This window comes from Mytilus edulis, chromosome 3 (assembly GCF_963676685.1).
Source record: "Mytilus edulis chromosome 3, xbMytEdul2.2, whole genome shotgun sequence".
NCBI classification, from domain to species: Eukaryota; Metazoa; Mollusca; class Bivalvia; order Mytilida; family Mytilidae; genus Mytilus; species Mytilus edulis.
The window spans coordinates 52,736,539-52,762,676 of record NC_092346.1 but is presented as its reverse complement, the minus strand read 5'-3'; the positions used below and the strand labels follow the sequence as shown (position 1 = coordinate 52,762,676).

General features: G+C 32.3%; 1 protein-coding gene across 4 annotated transcripts in view; it reads left to right on the top strand.

The window, feature by feature from the left end:
* LOC139516796 (uncharacterized) overlaps window positions 1-26,138 on the top strand; it is a 55,056-nt gene that overhangs the window by 21,304 nt on the left and 7,614 nt on the right. For all 4 annotated transcript variants that reach the window (XM_071307105.1, XM_071307103.1, XM_071307106.1 and 1 more), the window contains exons 4-9: window positions 6,318-6,413; window positions 10,259-10,497; window positions 13,378-13,618; window positions 15,485-15,567; window positions 19,531-19,954; window positions 20,409-20,531. In XM_071307105.1, coding sequence (XP_071163206.1) covers window positions 6,318-6,413; window positions 10,259-10,497; window positions 13,378-13,618; window positions 15,485-15,567; window positions 19,531-19,954; window positions 20,409-20,531 — 1,206 coding nt within the window. The remainder of the gene's footprint in view (window positions 1-6,317; window positions 6,414-10,258; window positions 10,498-13,377; window positions 13,619-15,484; window positions 15,568-19,530; window positions 19,955-20,408; window positions 20,532-26,138) is intronic.

The following is a 26,138-nucleotide window of genomic DNA, read 5'->3' as shown; positions in this document are numbered from 1 at the left end:
AATGGAAAAAAATGTTTCGGCCTTCTAACTTAAGTTTCCCTCAACCAAATTTTATTAAACTTTAAAAAAATACTTTTTATCACAATTTTAATCAGATCAATTTCAAATTTTGGTAGTAAAACTTTTACCGTTCTTCAGTTATGTTCCTTTAAAACTTTGAATAATATGCAAGCTGGAGTATCATTCCCTATTTATCATGTATATTTTTTTATAAGATGCAGAGTTAAGGAACTTTAGTTGTTGCAAAGTTATTTTAAAATTGTCCATTTTCAAAAACTTTGAAAGGTTTTAGAAATTTATGGATTTGTTAAAAAAATCACAGCCTTAAACTTATAGTCACTTGAGATATATATCTATAAATGGAGCCAAATTATATACATGTTTTATGTCAATAAATACCACTGTTTGTGCATGTTTTGTTTTTTTTGGAGGGCAGGGGTCTTATTTGCACAGTGCTCATAGTTTTTTAGTCGATCATTAAAATTCATTTAAAGCTTAAAGACCAGCTATAAGGGCAAGAAGCTTATCAAGCACTCATGGTTTAGATTTTTATTAAACACACATAAATATACATAATGTACATTAAACAGAAAAAAATATTGATGCAAGATGTCATTCAACTTTTACTCTTTTATGTATAGGACAAGAACTATAGAAGATACAGAGAAATTATATACAGCAGAAATGATAGGCAATGTAAAATTTGCAGAAGCCGACTAAACCTAAATGGTAAGACACCTTTTAATTTTAAAAAAGTTATTGAACTTGAAAGATGATTACTAGTATCATGATTACTATAAAAATAAAAGATGTGGTATATTAAATATGAAAACTATCATGGCTTTGAGAAAGCAATTGTAGGCCTGTTACGACCTTCAATAATGAGAAAATTCATACCCTATACTATAGTCAAAGTAGGCAGCTATAAAAGACCTAAAGATGAAATATTGAAACAATCCAAACTGTAAAACTAATCATGGTAATTGCCTAGTTTATAACAAAATAAATTACAAAAAATAAATATGACCGGTATGAAACAACAACAACAACAACCACTAAATTTTAGTGTCAGACTAAACTGACAAAAGCTACAGGCTCTGAACTTTGGACAGGCACAATAGGAATATGGCAAGGTTATATAAAAATAAGATGTGGTATGATTGCCAATAAGACAACTCTCCACCAGACAACCAATGATGTAAATTTCCTGCAAACAGGGACTTGACTTCTGTAAATCAACTAATTTTTCGTGAATACTTTATTTGGCATTTTATACTTTCTAGTCTACATCGCAGTTATTTATTTTTCTCGAGTTCAAGTTTACTTAATGTATTTTAATAAGGAAAGATACACATGAAAAACATTTATTGCTGTTTCTCTCTCCATTTATAACATTTTATTTGTTTATTTTGTGTATTTATAGGTGATCAGACATCTTGGTTTTCATGATCAATAGGTCATTACTGAAGAGGAAACTTATAGTTGAAATTTATTTACATAGTGCATAATTGGATTAATTTGAAATGGAATGTGTGCTTTCCTGCAAAAAAGAAATAGGAAATTTCAACATTATCACATGATAATGACCATAAACAAAATGGAGTTCTATCATAGATACACAAAAACACTATTGCATAAAAGCAACAACATATCTTAATCAAAAGAAAGGAGAATGCTGAACAAATACTATTTTGTTGTTGAAAAAAGGAACACCAGTTTTATCCACTCATTTACATCGCTCCCTCATATCAACATGATCAAATATACAGAAGAAGATCATTGAAGAACAATTTGCAAAAATGATTTCTCTTAGAATTGAAGGGAATTGTTTAGTGAATGGAATAATGTATTCACTGAATTCTTACGTAGTGGATTGAATAACTGTACACAAGCTGAAACAGAAGAAATTCTAATTCAAAATAACACGAAAAGTGTTTATTTTATTATTTAATCTGCAAATATATAAACAAATTCTTTAGAACACCACAAATGGTATGACATTCAAATTGGTTGCTTATTAATGTATCGCATTGAAACAATTACAAAGAAAATAGAAGCATTTGCTCCCAAAAAAATTATAAATCAAAGTTAAATTTATAAAAAAAGTATAAACAATACCTAGATCTAAACAGTCAGACTGTATTATTTTCAATGTCATTAAAATGTTGAGTCAAACATTTATTAAAGTTTTAAATATCATTTGCATCAATTATACAGTCTTGTTATTATTATATTCATACTGTTTGTATACATGGTGTAGTGAAGAAATGTTCAACAAGTAAAAATAAGGGAAAACATTTCCTTAAGGGAAATTTGATCTTCAGAAATTTCCTTAGAGGAAATTTGAAGAACAATGATTTCCCTAGAGGAAATTTGTTGTCTTGAATTTTCCTCCAAGGAAAAGTGTTTGTCAAAAATTTCCTTACAGGAAAAAGTATTTCCTCCAAGGAAAATTTGAAGCTACAAATTTCCTCACAGGAAAAAGTATTTCCTCCAAGGAAAATTTGAAGCTGCAAATTTCCTCAAAGGAAAAAGAATTTCCTCTAAGGAAAAAGAATTTCCTCTAAGGAAATAGAATTTCCTCAAAGGAAATAATTATGCAGCAAATTCCCTAAGGGAAATCTTTTTCCCTTGAGGAAAAAACAATTTCCCTTGAGGAAAAATCTTTTTCCTTCAGGGAAATTTGATTTCCCTTGAGGAAAAGTACTTTTCCTCTGAGGAAATTGTTGAAAAAAGGGGCATAACTTTTTCAACAGTGGTGCTAGATCCAAAAAATTTTAGGACAAATATCAGGGAACCAATACCAACCAAGTTATCAACTTTGTTTTGACTTAACTCCAAAAATTAAGGTGACAACTTTTGCACTCAGCGGAATTGCAAACTTGTCCCGGAGACTGTTCAACTCTCCGTCCAAGTCACAATGTTTAAAAAGTAAACAATTATGGATCAAAGTATGGTCTTCAACACGAAGTCTTGGCTCACGTCGAACAGTAAACTATAAAGGGGGATGGTTCAAATAAGTCCTTTGGAGATAGTGGGAGTAATTACCTTTGGAATATCAAACATTTGTTGGAAGAACTTGATAAATCGCATGCCTTTATTGGTGATTTCGAATCTGTTCAAAGTTCAGATTTTTCTACCCTATATACATTTTTGCGTCATATTCTAATTAAGAAAAAAAACGCACCTAGTAAGATACGCATTTTAAAAGTCAGGATGCGAATATTTAAATGTTTAAACTATTTTAGGTCATTTATTAGTAACAACAAAGAAAAGAACTATGACCTGCTTTGATACAAAAACTGCTCATCAATTTTAATGCCCCACCTACGATAGTAGAGGGGCATTATGTTTTCTGGTCTGTGCGTCCGTTCGTTCGTCCGTCTGTCCCGCTTCAGGTTAAAGTTTTTGGTCAAGGTAGTTTTTGATGAAGTTGAAGTTCAATCGACTTCAAACTTAGTATACATGTTCCCTATTATATGATCTTTTTAATTTTCATGCCAAATTAGAGGGTTTACCCCAATTTCACGGCCCACTGAACATAGAAAATGATAGTGCGAGTGGGGCATTCGTGTACTGGGGACACATTCTTGTTACTAGATAACATTTTGCTCGCTATCAAGATCGACAACTTCTAATGGGGACTAACTGTGCACCACTTATTGCGGACCAATTTCTATATTGTTATGAGTTACATTTATGACTTAAATCAACAAAGACCCATCGAAACAACATCTGATATACAAATAAATCCAATAATACTTTTAGATATTTGAATGATATATTGGTTTTAAATGATGACGACTTCAGTATGTACAATAAAAAGATTTATCCGCCTGAACTGAATTTAAATAAAGCTATGTCCAACAAGGAACTCTCCCCTTTCCTGGGTCTTGATATTTATATCTTAAAGGGAATCTTAATACCAAAACTTGATAATTTTTCTTATCCTATTTTTAATTGTCCATTTTAGATTGCGACATTCCCTTGTCCCCATCTTTATACATTGGTTATATATCCCAACTCGATTCGCTACAGCAGCATAATTGATTTTAACGAAAAAAATATCTGAATTACTGAACAATTATAACACCAGGGTTTTCGATGGTACAAACTAGTCAAACCAATTCCTAACTTTTATCATCGGTACAAGGACATCATTCGTAATAATAATTCAACATGGAGACATCTTGTATGTTCAGGTATTTCATATCCAATCTTTTATGGTAATATTCTAAACCAAGCAGAAAATGCCAACATTCACCTCAAAAGCTAACCAAACAGACTTATTTAGAAAGGAAATGGTTACGATACTGTTGGTCAGGTCATTAAAGATGGCATATTTTGGAATTAATATTGATTCACTCATAGGGTCTTTGTATCGGAAATAAAAACATTTATTCTAAAACCAGTTGTTGACATAATACGGATTATCAGTTATTCCGATACATTTTATGATGGTATGATACTTAACTCCTAACAGTAGGGATTGTGATTGACTATCATATGATGGAGACGTAATCTTTCAATCAGTTTAATCATTGTCTGTAGTTGGCATGTCGGTAAATGCTAGTAGTTCTTTGTTAATGTACGTATCATTAAGCTTAGCTTCTTTCATCACATTTTCTGACATCGGACTAGGACTTATTATAAACGGAGTTTTAATGTGCATATTGCTGTGTATTTGGTTTTTTTCTAAATTGGATAGAGGTATGGAGGTAGGGTTGAGATCTCACTAAACAGTTACTTATGAAGACGAAACGCGCGTCTGGCGTATTAAAACTATAATCCTGGTACTTTTGATAACTATTTACAGTAACTGCAAGTACTCTCAAATCGTACTTTCGTGTTCAATTTGACATGTTGATACAATTGTTATGTTTTTTGTTATCTAATGTTAACTTATTTAGGATGATGTCTCATCTCTCTGTGTTTAATATATACCAGCTTTGATAACTGTTTAGTATGACTTTCTCTTACTATGAAAAACAAAGTTATTTAGTTTTTAAACAATATTTCCGTTCTCCATTTATACTGTATACCTTTCAACAAAATTATTTTCTTTTAACTGTGTACATTATTTTATTTGGCGGCAAAGTTATTTGTTCAAGGCTATGTTTTTTTTTGTTCAGTGTATGTTCACTTGTTTTGTTAATATTTCTTTTCTGATCAAGTTAAGCCATTTCAATTGATATTTTATAGTGTGTCTTTCTATGTTGTGATGTTGCACTATTGTTTCGAGTAAGCGTGAAGGTTGGTACCTATTAAAACATTTTAACCCGCTGCGTTTATTTGAACCTGTCCTTAGTCAGGAACCTGATGTTCGGTAGTTGTCGTTTGTTGATGTGGTTCATAATTGATTCTCGTTTCACGTTTTTTGTATAGATTAGACCCTTGGTTTTCTCGTTTGAATGGTTTTACCCAAGTAATTTTTGGGGTCCTTTATAGCTTGCTGTTCGGTGTGAGCCAAGGCTCCGTGATGAAGACCATACTTTGACCTATAATTGGTTTTCTTTCACAAATTGTGACTAGGAAGGTGAGTTGTCTCATTGGCACTCATACCACATCTTCTTATATATATTAACCTCGCTGCATTTTCCGCCTGTCCCAAGTCAGGAGCTTTGGCCTCTTTTTGTCTTTTTAGTTCATTTATGTTTTTAAGTTTAGTATGACGCTCATTTTCACTTAAATATTACACATTTTTGTTTAGGGACCAGCTAAAGCCTACCTCCAGGTGTGGGATTTTCTCGCTGTGTTGATGACCCATTGGTGGCATTCGTATATTTTTTGTTCCTTGGTCGGGTTACTGTCTCTTTTATACATTCCCTATTCCCATTTTGTTATATCATCAATGTCTCAGACAGATTTTAAACTCAGTTCCGATCAAATATTTTCAAAGAGTTATGTCCCTTGGACATATTGATTATATGGAACATTGCATTGTTAGCACTCCCATGTGTACAATTCTTGTCAGAATTTTAGTGAACATATACCATAGGTTTATATTAGAAATGTCTTTGACATTCGAAAAAAAGTGCTGATCAAATATTTTTTACGAGTTATTCCCCTTCAAAAAAATAATTATAACATAAATAACATTGCTTTTGCTCTGAAACCATCATTTTTCTATATTCATAAATTGTTTTAAAGACATTTGATTTTTGGACAGATAAAATTTATGCAACGTGGGGAACTTTGGAAACGATGTTTTTTTTAAATTATTTTTTCAATATCACTTTCGGTTTCAGATTAGAATTACTTAAAGTACTACTTCATAAAATCATGAAATGAATAATAGTGTTTTCTTTACATTGTAGAGTCCAAGCCAATCGATTCCATTATGCCAGCAGGAAATGTTGCTCATGGATTAGTTTGGTCACATTATAATGGATATCAACAGTATGTTTTGCCTGGTGAGACATTTTCTGCTTAATAGTGGTCCTATGGTCTAAATGATCTATTACCATCACTTTATGTTTGTAAATGATGTCTTTGTCTGTCTTAAACTTCCAAAAAATTATTCTCTGAAACTAATAAACTACCGCATAGCTGGTGTTTTCGCGGAGTTGAAATTTTCGGTTTTTTTTCGTGGATAGAATGATACAACCCCCAAAACAAATTCCGTCGATTCAAAATTGTATAAACGCGATACGGTAATTTCAACCAATTTGAACACCGGTATACTACTGTTGCCCTATTCTTCCCATATTCTGTTTCTTATAAAATGATTAGAGGAAAACTTATAAAAGTTATTCCCCCTTAATAATAATTGTTGGTCAATTTTGGCTTTTTGATACGACCGCAAAATAATATTTTGGGTTCGTATAATGCTATGATGTTGTCGTCGTCTGACGAAACAGTAGGAAAATGCTTGTATTTTGCCCCTTATTCCTGTGTTTCGGTCATACCCCATACTCAATCCAAGCCTACTAATTTCAGATAGTTCAAAACACACAAGTTAATGTCTTGAAACTACAAAAATGCTTGTTTTTTACCCTTTTTTGGTCCTTAATTCCTAAACTGTTGATACCATAACCCCAAAATCAATCCCAACCTTCTTTTTGTGGTATTGAACCTTCCTGTAAAGTTCATAGATCCATTCACTTTAACATGCAGGATAAGATACAAAAAACTAGCATTTTTTCTAGTTTCCAAACAATAACTTGTTATATGAGTATAATTACTATGTTAATTTTTTAAAGTGTTATAACAGCTAGATTTAAAAAAAAATTAAAGGTCTATAGTAGGGTGTGCAATGTATCATGGCAGAGGATCAACATACCATGGCAAAATAAAATTATCAAAACATCTTTTTAAGCAAGTAAAATACATACAAACTACTTATTGGAGTATAATAACTATGTAAAGGAGTTATATCACACAGAATTTTGGAAATTAAACGACTATAGTAGGGGTTCAGTACACCATGGTAGTAAAATACATACACACTACTTAATGGAGTAAAATAACTATATAAAGGATCTATAACACACAGAATTTTGGAAATTAAAGTTCGATAGTAGGGGGTTCAATATACAATAGTAGGGTGTTAAATATAACATGGCAGGGGGTCAAAATACCATGGCAAAGTAAAATTATCAAAACATCTTTAAAAGCAAGTAAAATTATCAAAACATCTTTAAAAGCAAGTAAAATACATACACACTACTTATTGGAGTATAATAACTATGTAAAGTAGTCATAACACACATAATTTTTGAAATTAAAGATCTATATTAGGGGGGGTTAATGTACCATGGTAGCGGGGGCTAAAATACCATGTCTAAGTAAAATTTTCTAAATATTTTTTTCTAGCATGTGAAATACATACAAACTACTTATTTCAGTATGATTACTATGTAAAGGAGTAAGAATAGCTGAACATTTTAAAATAATAAGTCTTTTTGTATGCATTTAACATGCTTGAAAAGCTAGAATTTTTTTACGGAATTAGAGGTTTATAGTACATGGCAGTAAGTTCAATACACAGCTGTGGGTCAAAATACCAAAATTTTGCTTAGCCATATGCATTGTATTATGACCCTCCTATGGTATATCGAACACCCTACTACAATGTATAGACCTGTAATTAAAAAAAGCTAGCTATTCTAACTCCTTTAAATATTAATAATACTCCAAAAAGGAGTTTATATGTTTTCAAAATCCTGGGAAAGGATGTTTTTGAAATTTTACTTAGCCATGGTATTATGACCCCACTACGGTATATTGAACCCCCTACTACAATGTATAGACCTGTTATTTTCAAAAAATCTAGCTATTCTAACTCCTTTACATAGTCATCATACTCCAATAAGTAGTTTGTATGTTTTTAACATGCTGGAAAAGATGTTTTGAAAAAATTACTTAGCCATGGTATTTTGACCCCCTGCGGTAAATTGTATCCCCTACTATAGACCTGTAATTTTTAAAAACATCTTGCTATTCTAACTCCTTTAATAACATAGTCATCATACTCCAATAAGTAGTTTGTATGTTTTTAACATGCTGGAAAAGATGTTTTGAAAATTTTACTAAGCCATGGTATTTTGCCCCCTTCCACCTTGCGGTATATTGAACCCCATACCATAGACCTATTATTTCAAAAATTATAGCTGTTATAACTCCTTTACACATTTATTATACTCCAATAAGTAGTTTGTATGTATTTAACATGCTGGAAGAGATGTTTTGAAAATTTTACTAAGCCATGGTATTTGACCCCCTCCCCTTTTTTACCATAGGAAATTTCAACTCCCTTTATATTTTAAGTTTTCAAATAAGCAAAGCATTTAGGTACATGATCTAGTCATACTGTTTCAATAAGGATTTTAAATGAAATTTTGTGGGTTAGGACTTCAGCTTGTTTAGAGCACTTATAGCAAGCCATGGCATTATTTTTTTCCTACCATGAAAAATATATTTCACCTTTTAGTATGTATTATTTTCAATCTATTGTAAGCTTAAAAGTAATTTATAATATTATTACTATTATCTAGAATTTTAAAAAAAACAGGTTCAATGTATAATGTTGGTTCAATTTTCCATACTGGGGGAGGTTAATTTACCATGGGAGGTGTTATTTTATCATAGAGGTATTTTGACCCCGGGGTCAATTTACCATGGGGTTCAAAATACCATATGACACCGGGTTAATACCTTTGTGTTTACATCGTCAACATCGCGATGTTGACAATATCGTGTTAATATTTTGTTTATATCGTATACCGAGACGTTGTTTTTACATCGTTTACATAGTCAACTTCGCAATATGAAGTAATGTGTTGACATCATGTTTCCATTTGTATTCACAAAGTTTGAGGATTGACTTGTAAGAAATAGAAAACAAATCTGAGTGTTAGTCCCCTAGTGAAGCTCATGTTCATGACAATACCTTTAAAAAATAATTTCGTTCATTGTAAAATACTTATAAATTTGATTGTGTGCATTTTCTATTTATCTGTAAAAGTGTTGTGCGTTTTTACTTCCACATTTTTGCCCCCCTAAAAATATTTTAAATTTGAAAAACTTGTTTAATAAGAAATAATTGAAAAAATAACAAGGAAAATCGACTTTAATTGGCAATAACTCCTAAATTTTGTAATACATATTCATACAATATAAATCATGTGGCCACGATATCGTGAATACGGCAATGTAAACGATGTCAACACGGTATTGATAATAAATTTTATACATCGCGATGTAAACAGTATGTGTTACTATGTGAACCATGGTTACACGATATTGTGTCAATATTGATAAAATGACAATGCAAACTCAATTTCGTTACTACAGAGTAAACATCGTGATGTCAACAATGTCAAACAGTTTTTAGGATTTCTTAAAATGTAAACGACGTTATAGCGATATCGTTTAAACATTGATAATATCGCGATGTAAACGATGCAAAATCATTATTGTTATTTTATTGTATACATCGCTACGTAAAATGTCAACGATGTAAACAGTATATAAAGGTTCTAAAATGTTAACCATGTTGACACGATATCTTGTTAACATTGTAAATATCGCGATGTCGACAATATTGTTATTACATAGTGCACTGAACATAAATGAAGTTCTCCTAATTTGCCACCTTGAAGGGTGATAACTAATGCAATCAACAGCAAACGTAACTCGCATTAAATAAAGATGTGTTATGTTGTTAAAACTAGAAGTTTGTGAATTTGGGGTGTTTTAAGAAACTTCTTAGGTTGTGGAATATCTCGTATTCATCAACAGTAATGTCATCTTGCAGTGCTAAAGGAGAAAATAAAAGAGTCAGAATGGTACAAAAAACAGCCTTCTGAAATTCAAGAGAGAGTATCCTTTAAAATATATGAAATGGTACCCAAGTCTTGTACTGTTAAGCATGATTTACATGAAGAAGACAGTAATATTACAGAAATGGCAACAGTTAGTATCCTTGTTGTGATGAGAGCTGGGAATACAAGAAATTATGATGTTAAAATCTACAGTGTTACGGATGGCAATGAGGTTTGTATCAAATTAAAGGAATAGAGCATTATTTTTTGTTTTTTTATGGCCAAATAAAACATCTGTGCATTTGACATCTGCCTTCTCAGATGGCTCTCAGATTACATTCTTGCCTGATTTGTATGAAATTTATATATGAAAGATGTATATCAATAATGTCTTGGACAAGTTCGAAAATCAGTTCTTACTTTTTTCAAAAGGGTTACGTCATTGGAATGATGATTAAAGGAAAATTGTTATGTATGAACTCTCATGTGTTCAATTCATGCTGGATGTTTGTTATTTTTTTTATCGAAGGATTATACATTTTTCAGTAAAATCTAGGACAATTCTGAAAATCAGTGCTGATCAGATGTAATTTAAAGTTTTGCCCCTTGGGCAAAATAATTATGTGAAAAAAATTGTATTGTAAGCTCTTTCAAGCATCTTATAGATAAAATATTTATGTAAATTTTCAGTTTTTCTGTATAAAAAAGATTATTTTGTGGACTACATCTGTCATCGAAGTGGTTATACCTCTTTGCTTCCCTACAAATGTACTTCTCTTTTTTAATGTTGACTTCAGTATTTTTTTGATGAATGAACATGCTGACCCCTATAACCTACTCAATGTAAGGTCAAATAGCCGGTTTCATGAAGAAAAAAAAATCAAACGAGGTTGAATAATCAATTTGCGAACCAGTAACACATCAGCAAAGATTGTTAGCTTAATACAAGTCTTAAAGTTTTTGGATGAAATAAAACCAAGCTTTTTGCTGCTATCCGAATATTTTTCCTAAATACATCTTTTATTGATGCTGAAACCAACATAAAAAATCATATTTTAGTTTATGTTTAATTTACTTTCTTTTCATTATTTACATTTTGAAAGTATCCTTATTACTCAGTGGTAGTCAATCATATGGGAACCATTTCCATTTGATGAATTGTGTCTATCTTGTTTAGCCATAGACATTTTGAAATAGTCGCCTTTTCATTTTCATTATCTTCAAATATAGCCCTTTGTGTGGACATTCCTTGCAAAATAACATACGCTTTACAAATATTTATTAATGTTTTATGCATAAAATAATAAGTAGAGAATGACATTACACTTTTATAATTTTTGTCGAGCCTGCAACTTTTGTTGCAGAAAGCTTAGTGATCTGGCGGCGGCTACGGCGGCGGCGTAAGCTAACTTCTTAAAAGCTTTATATTTTAGAAGGTGGAAGACCTGAATGCTTCATACTTTGTATATAGATGCCTCATGTTATGAAGTGTCCGTCAGTCACATGTCCAATGTCCTTGACCTCATTTTCATGATTCAGTGACACCTTGAAAAAATGTTAGATTTTTTGTAATGTTAAATTCTCTCTTATTATAAGTAAAAGGATAACTATGTTTGGTATGTGCGTACTTTGCAAGGTCCTCAAGCCCGTCAGACAGTTTTCACTTGACCTCATTTCATGGATCAGTGAACAAGGTTAAGTTTTGGTCTAGTATATTCAGTGTATGGAAGGACTGTAAGGTGTATATGTCCAACTGGCAGGTGTCATGACCTTGACCTCATTTTCATGATTCAGTGGTTTTAGTAAAGTTTTTTGGTTTTTGTCTGTTTTTCATATACTGTATGCAATAGGGCTTCTATATTTGGTGTATGGAATGATTGTAAGGTGTACATGTCTAGCTGGTAGGTGTCATCTGACCTTGACCTCATTTTCATGGTTCAGTGGTCAAAGTTCAGTTTTGAGTTTTGGTCTTTTTATCTAATACTATATTCAATAAGTCAATTATATTTGGTTTATGAACATATTTTATGATCTATATGTCAGTCGCTCAGATTTATTTTGACCTTGACCTCATTTTCACGGTTCATTGCTCAGTGTTAAGTTTTTGTGTTTGGTCGGTTTTTCTTAAACTATAAGCAATAGTTCAACTATATTTGTTGTATGGAAGAATTGTTAGCTGTACATGTCTGCCTGGCATGGTTCATTTGACCTTGACCTTATTTTCAAGGTTCATCTGACAATTTTTAGCCTTCTAGGTTAATGTAAAGTTTATGTGAAAGTTGTAATAAAGCTTTATATTTAGGACTATCAACATAATATCAATGATTAGTAAAAAAAAAAAGGCGAGACATTTCAGTGTGTGCACTCTTGTTATTTAAAGTAGTGATTTTGTCCAATTGAGAAATGTAAAAAATAAGTACTTCTCAAGCTGTTGAATTGAAATGATGACCCCACTAGCGTAAAATTGACCATATTCTGAGATAGTTACAATGAAATTTTGATAAAATTTGTCCCAAAAGTAGTGCACTTCATAATTTGTGAAAAACAAGGTTGGTATAATTTAATTTTCATTTACTGAAAAGGCCATTTTTGAAATGTAAAACATAGGGACATGTGAAATATAACAATAACATGGTATTCCTTAATGTCGATACATTTTCAAAATTCTTCTCTAAAACCCCTGAATGGATTTGAACCAAATTTTCTGAAATTCATCCTCAATGTGTCTTCCTCAAAAACGATGTCAATTATCACTCCAAAAAGTTCACTCAGGTTAGCCTTTAGTTTATTCATGGTTATGTGATTCTGGTGTAACCATTTTGCATTTAAATGGTCATCATTTTATAAAAACTTTATTATTGGCTTGGCTTTCATTGATTGAAGTATAAGTTTTTAAAGGGAATGGGACAGTTAGATTTAAAATCAGAAATGCTTATTTTACCATGACACTTCTCTGAGAGAGAGAAACAAACTTTATTTGATTTAAATTCATTGAAATGAAAATGAAAATGATTCAACTTTTTTGTAAGTCACATAATAATATGTTTGACAAAGCATCTTAGTATTTTTGTGTTCTAATCCAGAAGATAACTAACACCTTGTTATGTTTCAGACTTTTTACTGCGTGTGTGAATATCCAAATGTGATTGGCACTATGAAAGTAATGGAAGACAATCATTTAGCAAGATTCTCTCATACATACCCGGGTGGTGCAGAAGAAGGCTACACAACAGCAGCCCCATTTACAACCGATGATAAAGAGTTACAGTTAGACAGATTTTATTACACAATGAATTCTGTCCTTAGTCATTTTGAAACCTGTCGGAATACAGCCAGAGTTTTACGTTTTGATGGTAAGTGAGAATCCACCATTTTCTACATTTAAAAAACGTATATTTAGTGTCCAATTTTTGCCCAGTTTTCAAGTTAGTCCTATTCGGGGTCCAAAAATTCAACTGGTTTGATATCAACATTAACTGGATATATAAAGGGTTCTTGGAAATGCTAAATCTAAACTTGCATTTATTCTCATTATATCACATTGAGATCCAAGTGGTCCCAAATTAAACTTCATAGAAAATTGAGTTCATGGGGTGTTTTGATATGCTAATTAAACAATGTACTTGGATTTTTGATAATGGAACATAATAGGTAAATGTCGCATTTCAATATTTTTCAGTTCTTTAACCACATTTGTTTTGTGTCACAAACCTATGAGGTGTCAAATATGCAATCACAATCCAAAATCAGAGCAGTTTTAGGCTTAAATGTTGTGTCCATACTTGCTCAACTGTTCAGGGCTCGACCTCTGCAATACTCCGGTTTGCTATCTAACTGACAGCCCTTAGACTTTCGGTGCTTCTGCTCCTCTGCCTATTTTTATCTGAGATAGGTAAGGCAAATTAATCATAGGCTCTAATAATAGCATAAATTAAACTCACTCGAAGATCAATGGACAAAATGCCATTCATCATACAACATCTCTTTGGCTTGGAAATTAACAGCTGCATTATGCAAATTTTACTTTTATAATGGACATGCACGTATTGTATGTGATCTCATATTCCTACACAATGTTAGCTGAGGCTTTGTGCGCAAAGCTTGCCTTTAAGATTTAAAATTTAAAAAAAAACAGGTATGTCTTATTTCTAAGATCTTTAAAGATAAGAATTGAATGCTATTTTTTGTATATTTGTTCAAAATGAAATTGGCAACCTATACTTTTAGATCACTGTGTCATCTTGTTTTGCGTGTCATTTTAAAAAAAAATAGAAGGCTCCACTGATGAGTCTTATGTAGATGAAACAAGCGTCTGGCGTATAGAATTATAAGCCTGGTACCTTTAATAACTTTATTCATACCAATATCACAGTACATAAAGGCAACAGTAGTATACATTAGTTTACAGGTGTTCAAAAGACATCAATCGATTAAGAGAAAACAAATCTGGGTTACCTTATACCTGACTTTTTTTTTCATTAAAACAAAATTTTATTAACATATTTACATTTGTTAATAGATAGATCAAATACCGATACCTTATCCCGACATCGCTATCATTAGTATAGAACATCTATTGTAGTTAATAATGTTAGTACACAAATTGTCATTAATCCGGATATATTTCATGTTTTCACCTAAATAATTTGTTATACTAGATTCTTTGTTTACAGATAGTGCCTGACTTGGTACAGGGCATTTTAAGATCAATGGTGGGTTGAACCTGGTTTTATAGCTAGCCAAGCCTCCCGCTTATATAAAAATGTTACAAACTATTACTTAAATGACAACACTGTGTTACAGGAATACAGCACAAACACACGCAAGAACATTCATCACGGAGAAACGCATGTGTCCATAGAATTTACAGAGTGTTATTTTTAATCTTTCCTCCTCATAACTCTGTGGAACACACTTCTATATATGAAGTCAGTATAGTGTGAACATGCACGAGTAACATATTCTCCTCCTGATATTTATGAAACATTTGCCACTAACAGCATATTGATCCACTGTCATCATTTATGTGAATGTTATATTTGTCATCGCATTATATGTAAAACTTTCATTTCCTGAACGAGTCATCTCTTTAACTGCGCTGCTTTGATCTTATGATCCTATGATCTGTTTGGTTCTTAAATATAGAAATAAAGAGTCCATAAAGTATTTCTTGTTTAGATATTAGAACTGTTCAAATACTAAGTATACTAAATTTACAGATGAAAATGAGAATACTTCTGAGGTGTTAATGAAAGCTGTAAGGGAAGATCTACTTACTGTTTCTGAGATCAAGAAACTAAAGGTGAGTGTAAAAGATTAATCCAAAGTACTTACCTATCTGCAGTAACATAGGAGAATGTGACCAAAGGGCATAAGATGGCATACACATTGTTGAACATGTATAACAAATCTCATTTTTTTGTTGAAATAATTGATAGGTTGGTGCAAAATATTTAGGATGTCGAGTTTTGAATTTAAAAAATTGACTAAAAAAAAATGGAGAAAACAATTTCAGTATGTACACTAAAGATAGTTATCCTGTTGAACTGACTTTGAATAAATCTAATACTGACAAAAAACACTGCTCTTTTATGGATCTTGATATCTATATCTTAAGCAGGAAGCTTAATACCAAAATTTTAAAAAAAGATATGATTTGTATGCCCAGTTTATGGGCATTATGTTTTCTGGTCCGTTCGTTCGTCCGTCTGTCCCGCTTCAGGTTTACGTTTTTGGTCGAGGTAGTGTTTGATTTTCTCCCATTTTCACGGTCCATTGAACATAGAAAATGATAGTATCCATGTACTAGGGACACATTCTTGTTCATTTCCTATTGGTAATAATCCCATCGACTGAAAAAAATTATAATACCAAGGTTTTCGATATCAAAAACATTTGCCAAAACTTTAACTGAATTTTATCATTGGTACAAGGACATCAATTGTAAGTATTAATCAACATACAATCTTATACTTTCAGGTAATTTTATTGTAATATCTATACAAAACACAAAAATGTCGACATTCACCTCAAAAGCTACCAAACCTTTAAACAGACTAAATAGTTATCAAAGGTACCAGGATTATAATTTTAAATCAGAATGCATATAGTTAGTATATTGATGTCAGGTTAATGATGGCATATTTTGGTATTAATATTGATTCACTCATAGGTCTTTCCAACGAAAATAAACACATTTATTTTTTTAAAAAAACCAGTTGTTGGCATGATACGGGTTATGTTATTCTCACATGTGTTATGATGGTATGATGCTAAACCCCTAACATTTGGGATTTTGCTTGATTTTCATATGATAAAAACATTCTCTTTCAATCAGGTTAATTGGAGTCAAGCTGGCATGTCTGTAACTGCTAGCAGTCCTTTTTACTTTTTGTATCATTGTCATTTTGCCTTGTTTCTTCAGACTTGGACTTCTTTTCAAACTGAGTTTAACTGTGCGTATTGCTGTTTGTTTATTCTACATTGCTTATAAATAGGGGGAGGTTTGTGATCTCACAAAACATGTTTAACATTGATCAATGTTCAGTTTGAAACTCACTAGGGCCCGGAGTGCCCAATGTGAGCTTATGCCATTACTTGGCGTCCGTCGTCGTTGAAAATTTTATCTATCAACACACATGGCTCTAAAATAGTCAGACGAACCGACCAGCCCATTGTTGGATTGCTGCCAATAAAATGGTTATGTTAAGGAAATCTTGCAGTTTTTGGTTATTATATTGAATATTATTATAGATAGAGATACATTGCAAAATTTCTTAGCAAAGTTAGATCAAGAAAAAGGTTATAAATAATGTCCATTGACCCTTTAAGGAATTAATGTCCTTTTTAAGACATTTTTTCACATTTTGTTTATCATGGTTATTTTCATACTACAGCAAAAAAAAATTTGAGGTCGTATATTGGTATGACGTCGTCGTCGTCGTCCGAAGACACTTTAGTTTTCGCAATATAACTTTAATTTAAGTAAATAGAAATCTATGAAATTTTAACATAAGATTTATTTCAACAAAAATTGAATTCTTGGGTCTTTGATATGCTGAATCTAAACATGTACTTAGATTTTTTATTATGGGCACAGTTTTCAAGTTGGTCCAAATCGGGGTCCAAAATTAAACTTTGTTTGATTTCAATTAAAATTGAATTCTTGGGGTTCTTTGATATGCTGAATCTAAACATGTACTTATATTTTTTTATGGCCCCAGTTTTCAACTTGGTCCAAATCGGGGTCCAAAATTAAACTTTGTTTTATTTCAACAAAAATTGAATTCTTGGGGTTCTTTGATATGCTGAATCTAAACATGTACACAGATTTTTAATTATGGGCCCAGATTTCCAGTTGGTCCAAATCGGGGTCCAAAATTAAACTTTGTTTGATTTCAACAAAATTGAATTCTTTGGTCTTAGATATGCTGAATCTAAACATGTACTTATATTTTTTTTATGGCCCCAGTTTTCAACTTGGTCCAAATCAGGGTCCAAAATTAAACTTTGTTTTATTTCAACCAAAATTGAATTCTTGGGGTTCTTTGATATGCTGAATCTAAACATGTACACCGATTTTTATTATGGGCCCAGATTTCCAGTTGGTCCAAATCGGGGTCCAAAATTAAACTTTGTTTGATTTCAACAAAAATTGAATTCTTTGGTCTTAGATATGCTGAATTTAACCATGTATTTAGATTTTTTTATATTGGGCACAGTTTTCAAGTTGATCCAAATCTGGGTTCAAAATTAAACTTTGTTTTATTTCAACAAAAAATGAATTCTTGGGGTTCTTTGATGTGCTGAATCTAAACATGTACTTGTATTTTTGATATGGGTCCAAATTTCAAGTTGGTCCATATCGGGGTCCAAAATTAAACTTTATTTGATTTCAACAAAATTGAATTCTTTGGTCTTTGATATGCTGAATCTAAACTTGTATTTAGATTTTTTTTATATTGGGCCCAGTTTTCAAGTTGGTCCAAATCTGGGTCCAAAATTAAACTTTGTTTTATTCTAACAAAAAATGAATTCTCGGGGTTCTTTGATATATAGGCAGAATCTAACCATGTATTTAGATTTTAGATATTGTACCATAATAGGTAAATGTCCAATTTAAATTTTTTAAGTTTTTAAGTTTAAGTTCTTAGACCACATTCATTCTAAGTCAGAAACCTATGTTGTGTCAACTATTTAATCACAATCCAAATTCAGAGCTGTATCAAGCTTGAATGTTGTGCCCATACTTGCCCCAACTGTTCAGGGTTCGACCTCTGCGGTCGTATAAAGCTGGGCCCTGCGGAGCATCTGGTTTAATATTGTAAAAGATATTATACATGACAATACATATTTATCTAAGTAAGATCTACAGATAAGTCAACATGATAAAAATGGTAAAGTGACCACTTAAGGAATTATTGCCCTTTGAATATTGGGTTTTTATTCTCATGTATTTGGGAAAGTCTAGTAACTTTTCAAAAATCTTTTTCTCTGAAACTACTAAGCCAAATACTTACAAATGTTAGTGTATATATTGTATTTTTTTATTTTATCCATTTAAAACATGGCTGCAGTTTCTTAAAATAGAACATATAGGTCAAATAAAGTTTTTGGCTATCATCTCAAAAACTTAAGCAGTAACAGCAAAACTGACATTGGTAAAGTGTTAAACAGGTTTAGATCTAACTGTTAAGTCATCTTCAGACAAGCAGGACAACTTATTGTTCGGCAACTGTACAAAAATAGTAAAATGTTTAGGAATTTTTACAGTTTTTGGTTATGTATTATCTTTCATATTAGTAAAGAAAGAGAGAAAATGTAAATGACAAAATTGTTCAGCAATGTAAGATCTGCAAAAAAGAAAATGCCTGTAACTGAAATTACAGGTGAGCAATACCAGGCTCTCGAGAGCCTTTTGTTGCGGTTTGGTTGGTTACTTTGATACTATTAGCAAAAGGTCACCTATATGTAGCGTATGGAATGATTTCAAGGTGCACAATGTTTGTCTTCAATAGTTTATCTCACCTTGGTATTATTGTCATTCACCATTGATATGAGGTGCAGTACAACCTTTCTTTTTAGAACTTTCAACATTAAATCAATTATGGTCAGTACAGCATGCGAGATATTTAAGTGTGTACACTCTTGTTATCTTATGAATTTGGTGCAAGTTTCTTTATTTTCATATCCATGTTATACATTGATGTTAAAGCTATTACAATATGCTGTATCATGGTAATATATACTTGTTTCCATATTTCAGAAAGATGACCAGAATTTATCAGAGCCAGAAAATCAGTCTGTTTATGTTGCTTGTGCACAGAATGTTGAAGATCAAGAGAAGGCAAATAAAATTGTTGATTTTCTTAAAAGAAAAGGAATAACAAACATCATTGAAGACAATGCATTTCTTCCTGGTTTGTCATATGGCCAGAAATTGATAGCAGCTTCTGAAAAATGTAAATGGCTTATTTTTCTACAGACAAAACAAGCTTTGAAAGATAAAACTCTTACATTTACTGTAATGGCAGCACTAAATATCAGTATTTACAGAAAGAAAGTAAAAGTCATATCAGTTGTTGATAGAAGGGAAAAGCTTTCCATCCCTGAATCTCTAAGATGTGTGACATATATTCCATTTGACACAGATGATAACTATCTGGAGGATCTTCATATTATAGTCAGTGGTAAGAAATATAGATTTATTTGTCTTTTTTAGCAACATCAAAGACAAAACATTTTATTTTTTAATCTTATGCATCAGGAGACAAAAATGTACAATATTCTGCAATAATTTAGATCAGTACAAGCTACCTTGAGCAAAAACTGTAACCTCAAGCGGGACAGACTGACGACCAGACACACAGACAGATAAAACAAAATGTTCCTCTTCTTTCGTAGGTGGGGCATACAAAAATCTTTGGGTCACATTCAAGTCATTAAATTGTAAACTCAGATTACAAAAGTCAATAACAGTTCATTTATAGAAGTTTATATTTTGCAGATACTGCAAACATTTGTATTTTATGCATATTTTCAAACAATTTAACAAAACTTTAAGATGATAGAGATTATTCAATAACATGAGAAAATAAATCCAATTCTCCACTCTCATTTTATGAGATTGATATTCATTTACAGGAGAAGACATTCCAATGAAGACTGAGTTGAGGTTACCAGCAGGTGATGTGGCTTACGGTTTAGCTTGGAATTATGTCACAAATTACCTGATTAAGGTTTTACCTGGCAAGGAATGTCACAACCGTAAGCAGTGCTAAGCATGTTAAAATACATATACATGATAAGTATGTCTAAACATCATGAAAGCAGGAGGTCGAATTTTGGTGAGGGAGGGACAGATTTAACACGATTGTTGTTCTGTTTCTAGTATATAACATGCTAGGGACTTTGTTTTTTGTTCGGGTTTCACAGGAGCACCTGAGATCACCCCCAGTTTTTGGTGGGGTTCGTTTTGATTTTTTTGTTTTGTTTTTTATGTTGTGTTATGTGTACTATTGTTTGTCTGTTTGTCTTTTTTCATTTTGGACCATGGCGTTGTCAGTTTATTTTCGATTTTATGAGTTTGACTGTCCCTCTGGTATATTTCGTCCCTCATTCAGATCGCAGAAGAAAATGGAAGTGGCCTTTTTAATCTTTTGACACTTACTGACAAGAGACGCCAGTCAAACAACAGACGACAATATAGTTTTATGTTAATAAATATGCAAAAGTTAATACAGTAAAAGTATCAAATAGATGAAGAAAGACATAGTACATTTTTTTTTAATAAAAAGCCATTTTTTCAATCTCGCGTCTCATCGTAAACATACAATAATCGTTAAAGGATGTCTGACATGGAGCGAGTTTGCTTTGTAATAATGATGTTGTCAACCGGTAATTCACTGACCAATTCACATTCTAAATTTAATCACTGTTAAATTATGATTTTGTAGTCTAATCGAAATCGTCACACATTCCAGTAGACGTGTTAGGAAAGTCGATACTACTGTTGGTGCTCGTGTTGGATGGAAGATAAATACAATACGATTTGGGGGGTCATCTCCAAAATTATAAATACTCTATTTTTTATTACCTGTATGGCCACTGAAATACGTTATTTATAGTGTGCAATACATGACCGATCGGGCATTGTTAAGAACCAAAATTAATTTTCAAATGTGATAATTAAAATAAATTACGTGGTACATTTGTAAATTAAGGATACACATGAAAAAGAGGGGATGTTTTTGTTTTATTCTCAGAATCAACAAAATTCCTTCAAAAAAAAATTTGATAAGGGTTTTGGCCCGCTTGATCTCTCAATGGAAGCAAACTACTAGTATCGTTTTCTTCATTCTGGTACGATTTAAAAAAATAATAAAAAAAAAAAAAAATATTTTGGAAAACACAAATCCCCTTTTCACAATATGAACGCTCGATGATTTATTTTATAATGCAAATTTGGGATTTTGTTGTTCACTTGCCTAATAACTTTTAGCATTGTATGATTGGGTAGCATTTGCATTGTTTAATGTCTCCCGAAAAGTCCACCAAACGATTCAACTGTTTGTTTTAGTTCGTTCCTTTGCTGTTCCCATAAGGTCACAAACGACTCTGACTGTCTCTAGACGTCTTATTGCGTCAAATAATTCCAACTGTGACCATGACCTTTGTCTTCAAAAATTAATAGGATTCTAGATTTTCATAAGGACTAAAAACGAATCAAGTACGGTCAAATTCCTAGAACGTTGTTAAATATAGAGTGTCAACAAGTGTGTTACGGACGGAAAGGCGGACCGAGGGTAAAGAAACCCTCGAATTTTGTAGGCGAGAGAATAAACTTGAACCCATTGGAATCGGAAATGCAGACAGATGTTATTTTACACGAAGACAATGGGGCTCAAATCGTCAAATGTCAACTAAAGCAAAGTTTGTTTGTATCGTTCTTAAAATGTCGTTTAAACTTTTTGTTTCTAAAATCAGAATTATCAGAAAAGCTTATAACGATCTTTCCAAAGACGTATGCTTATGATATAGAATCAAAAATCGTGGACACCTTTTTATAGTCTTATAACAGATGAGAAGTGTGTGTGTGTGTGGGGGGGGGGGTATTTATTTTTGTGTTTATTTGTTTTGTGTTGTACTTATTTTTATTTGCTGTATACTACCAGTGTGCGCATTCAAAATCTAACTTCAATTACTGAATAAGAGGCTGATGGTGTGTGACCGGTTCATACATAATATTGCGGGGTTAAATATGTTCGTAAGAGCTCTTGACGAAACCCTTTTCTAACATCGGACAGTCGTGTAATTGTAACAGTAATTCATAAGTACATACTATGCAAATCGATTGAAAATGGCATGACTCATTATATCGGCAGGAATCGTTAAAAGAAATAACATAAAGACAATAGACACAAAGTACCAATATCAAAGTACTTGCAGTTACTGAAAATAAAAGTATTAATAAAATAACAAAGGCTTACAAGATGTTAAAACAAGATAAATTATTCAAAAAACTAATATTAATTTGTCTAAAAATGTATTTATTGAATCTTTTCTGGTTCTTAAACAAATAATTTGATCTTTTCCTGCGTACTCTAATAAATACAATTGTTACAGATTTGTCTCAGCGGTATCAAACACGCCCAAACAGGTAACAAAAGAGTTCAGTTTTTATACTCATTGAGAAGGTCCCCAATCATATTGTATATTTCTTCCGACCAACACGAGCGCCAGCAGTAGTATCGACTTTCCTAACACGTCTATTTGCACAGTTTAGTTACAGAATGACAGTTTTGATTTTGTGGCAGTAAATATTTGAATCACGTGCATTCAGCTTATTTCAATTTGTATGCAAGGGAAAGTTACTTTTCTGCCTTTTCGGCGATGGGGGCAACTTATATTTTCGTTTCTGTACAGAATTTTTCATTTTATCACTGTATATATAAAAATAAACAAGCTAAATCGCTCCTCATACAAAAGAAAAAGAGAAACAGACAAACAATAGTAGAATAAACACAACATAAAAAACTAAAGACTAAGCAACACAATACCCAAACAACAGTTGGCAGTAATCTCAGGTGCCCCAGTAAGCAGATCCGGCTCCTCAAACTTATGGTACTACATCCTATCAATTCTGTTTATTTTTTATGTTTTGGCGTTGCTAAAGGGAATTTTGAAATTCAGTAAATGTCTGCAACTGTTCATGATGCCTTTACACTGAATGATATTTAAATCTTGTAGCACAAGACTTTAATAAGTTAAAATTGGCATTGACTTTTTTTCGAGTCTTTGACTTTTGTCAAAAAGCGAGACATAGCGATCCTACATCCCGTCGTCGTCGGCGGCGGCGGCCTCCAATATTCACTCTGTGGTTAAATTTTTTGAAATTTTAATAACTTTTAAAAACTATATTGGATTTCTACCAAACTTGGACAAAAGCTTGTTTGTGATCATAAGATAGTATCCAGAAGTAAAATTTGTAAAAAAAAATCATCTTTTTCCGTATTTTACTTATAAATGGGCTTGGTTGTTTTGCCAGCAAACATTACATTTACTCTGAGGTTAAAGTTTTAATCATTTTAATAACTTTTTTAAAACTATCCAGGATTTGTACCAAACTTGAACACAAGCTTGTTTATGATCACAAAATAGTATCCAGAAGTAAATTTTGTAAAATCAAAATAAATTCTTTCCATATTTTACTTATAAATGGACTTTCTTCCAGTTAACATTACATAGTCTGCAGTTAAAGTTTTTATGCCCTCCTACGATAGTAGAGGGGTATTATGTTTTCTGGTCTGTGCGTCCGTTCGTCCGTTTGTCCGTCCGTCCGTCCGTCTGTTCGTCCGTCTGTCCCGCTTCAGGTTAAAGTTTTTGGTCAAGGTAGTTTTTGATGAAGTTGAAGTCCAATCAACTTCAAACTTAGTACACATGTTCCCTATGATATGATCTTTCTAATTTTAATGCCAAATTAGAGTTTTTATCCCAATGTCACGGTCCACTGAACATAGAAAATGAAAGTGCGAGTGGGGCATTCGTGTACTGAGAACACATTCTTGTTAAAACTTTTATTAGATTCATAAATTATCCTGGATTTTTACCAAACTTGGTCATAAGCTTCTTACAATAAAAAAAATAGTATAGGGAGGAATATTTTTAGTATTTTTTGTCCTCGGTTTTGTTGAGCCTGCGATTAACAGCAAAAGTAGGCGAGACACTGAGTTCCGCGGAATCCTTACGATTATTTTCAGGAACTGCAAGTACTCTTATTTCTGTACTTTCTGTTTGTCATATTTGTCGAGCCTGCAACTTTTGTTGCAGAAAGCTCGACATAGGGATAGTGATCCGGCGGCGGCGTTAGCTAACTTCTTAGAAGCTTTATATTTTAGTAGGTGAAAGACCTGGATGCTTCATACTTTGTATATAGATGCCTCATGTTACGAAGCTTCCGCCAATCACATGTCCAATGTCCTTGACCTCATTTTCATGGTTCAGTGACCACTTGAAAAAAAAGTTCAGATATTTTGTAATGTTGAATTTTCTCTTATTATAAGTAATAGGATAACTATATTTGGTATGTGCGTACCTTGCAAGGTCCTCATGCCCGTCAGACAGTTTTCACTTGACCTCGACCTCATTTCATGAATCAGTGGAGAAGGTTAAGTTTTGATGGTCATGTCCATATCTCAGATACTATAAGCAATAGGGCTAGTATATTCGGTGTATGGAAAGACTGTAAGTTGTACATGTCCAACTGGCAGGTGTCATCTGACCTTGACCTCATTTTCATGGTTCAGTGGTTATAGTTAAGTTTTTGTGTTTGGTCTATTTTTCTCATACTTTATGCAATAGGTCTACTATATTTGTTGTATGGAATAATTGTAAGGTGTACATGTCTAGCGGGCAGATGTCATCTGACCTAAACCTCATTTTCATGGTTCAGTAGTCAAAGTTAAGTTTTTGAGTTTTGGTCTTTTTATCTAATTCTATATGCCATAGGTCAACTATATTTGATGTATGGAAATATTTTATGATGTATATGTCAGTCGTGAAGGTTTTACTTGACCGTGACCTCATTTTCATGGTTCATTGCACAGTATTAAGTTTTTGTGTTTTGGTCTATTTTTTCTTAAACTATAAGTAATAGGTCAACTATATTTGTTGTATGGAAGCATTGTTAGCTCTACATGTCTGCCTGGCATGGTTCATCTGACTTTGACCTCATTTTCATGGTTTATTGGTCTTTGTTTAGTTATCTTGGTTAATGTTAAGTTTATATGACAGTTGTAATAAAGCTTTATACTATCAACATACTATCAATGATTAGTAAAGAAGGCGAGTCATTTCAGCGTGTGCACTCTTGTTCTATGTTAGTCCTGTGGTATGCTTCATACTAATCTGTTGAGTTGAGCCTTTTACAACTGATTTTGTATGTGAGAAAAAATGCATAATTTAAGACTCTAATCCTGCTGTAAAGAATTTGTATGGCCCCGCAAAGAGGTTGTCGGTGCTATATAGTTTTTCCCTTGTCCGTAATTTTGTCATTCCGTAATTCCATCATTCTGTCCTTCCGTCATTCCGTAACAAATAATTATACGGACTTTTCTAAACGCCTTCATATTTTGGGCTGATTTTTTTGGTATGTGAGTTAACCATGATGAGTTACAGATCAAGTTTAAGTTTCGTTTCTCTATGCTAATTGTTGCCGAAAATTACGGCTTTGGATTTTGTTAAATTGTTGAAAATCACAGTTATACGGACTTTTTTCTAAACGCCTTTAGATAATGGGTTGATTTTAAGTATGTGAGTTAACCATGATGAATTACATGATTAAGTTTGTGTTTCGTTCCGCTTCGCTAATTTTTG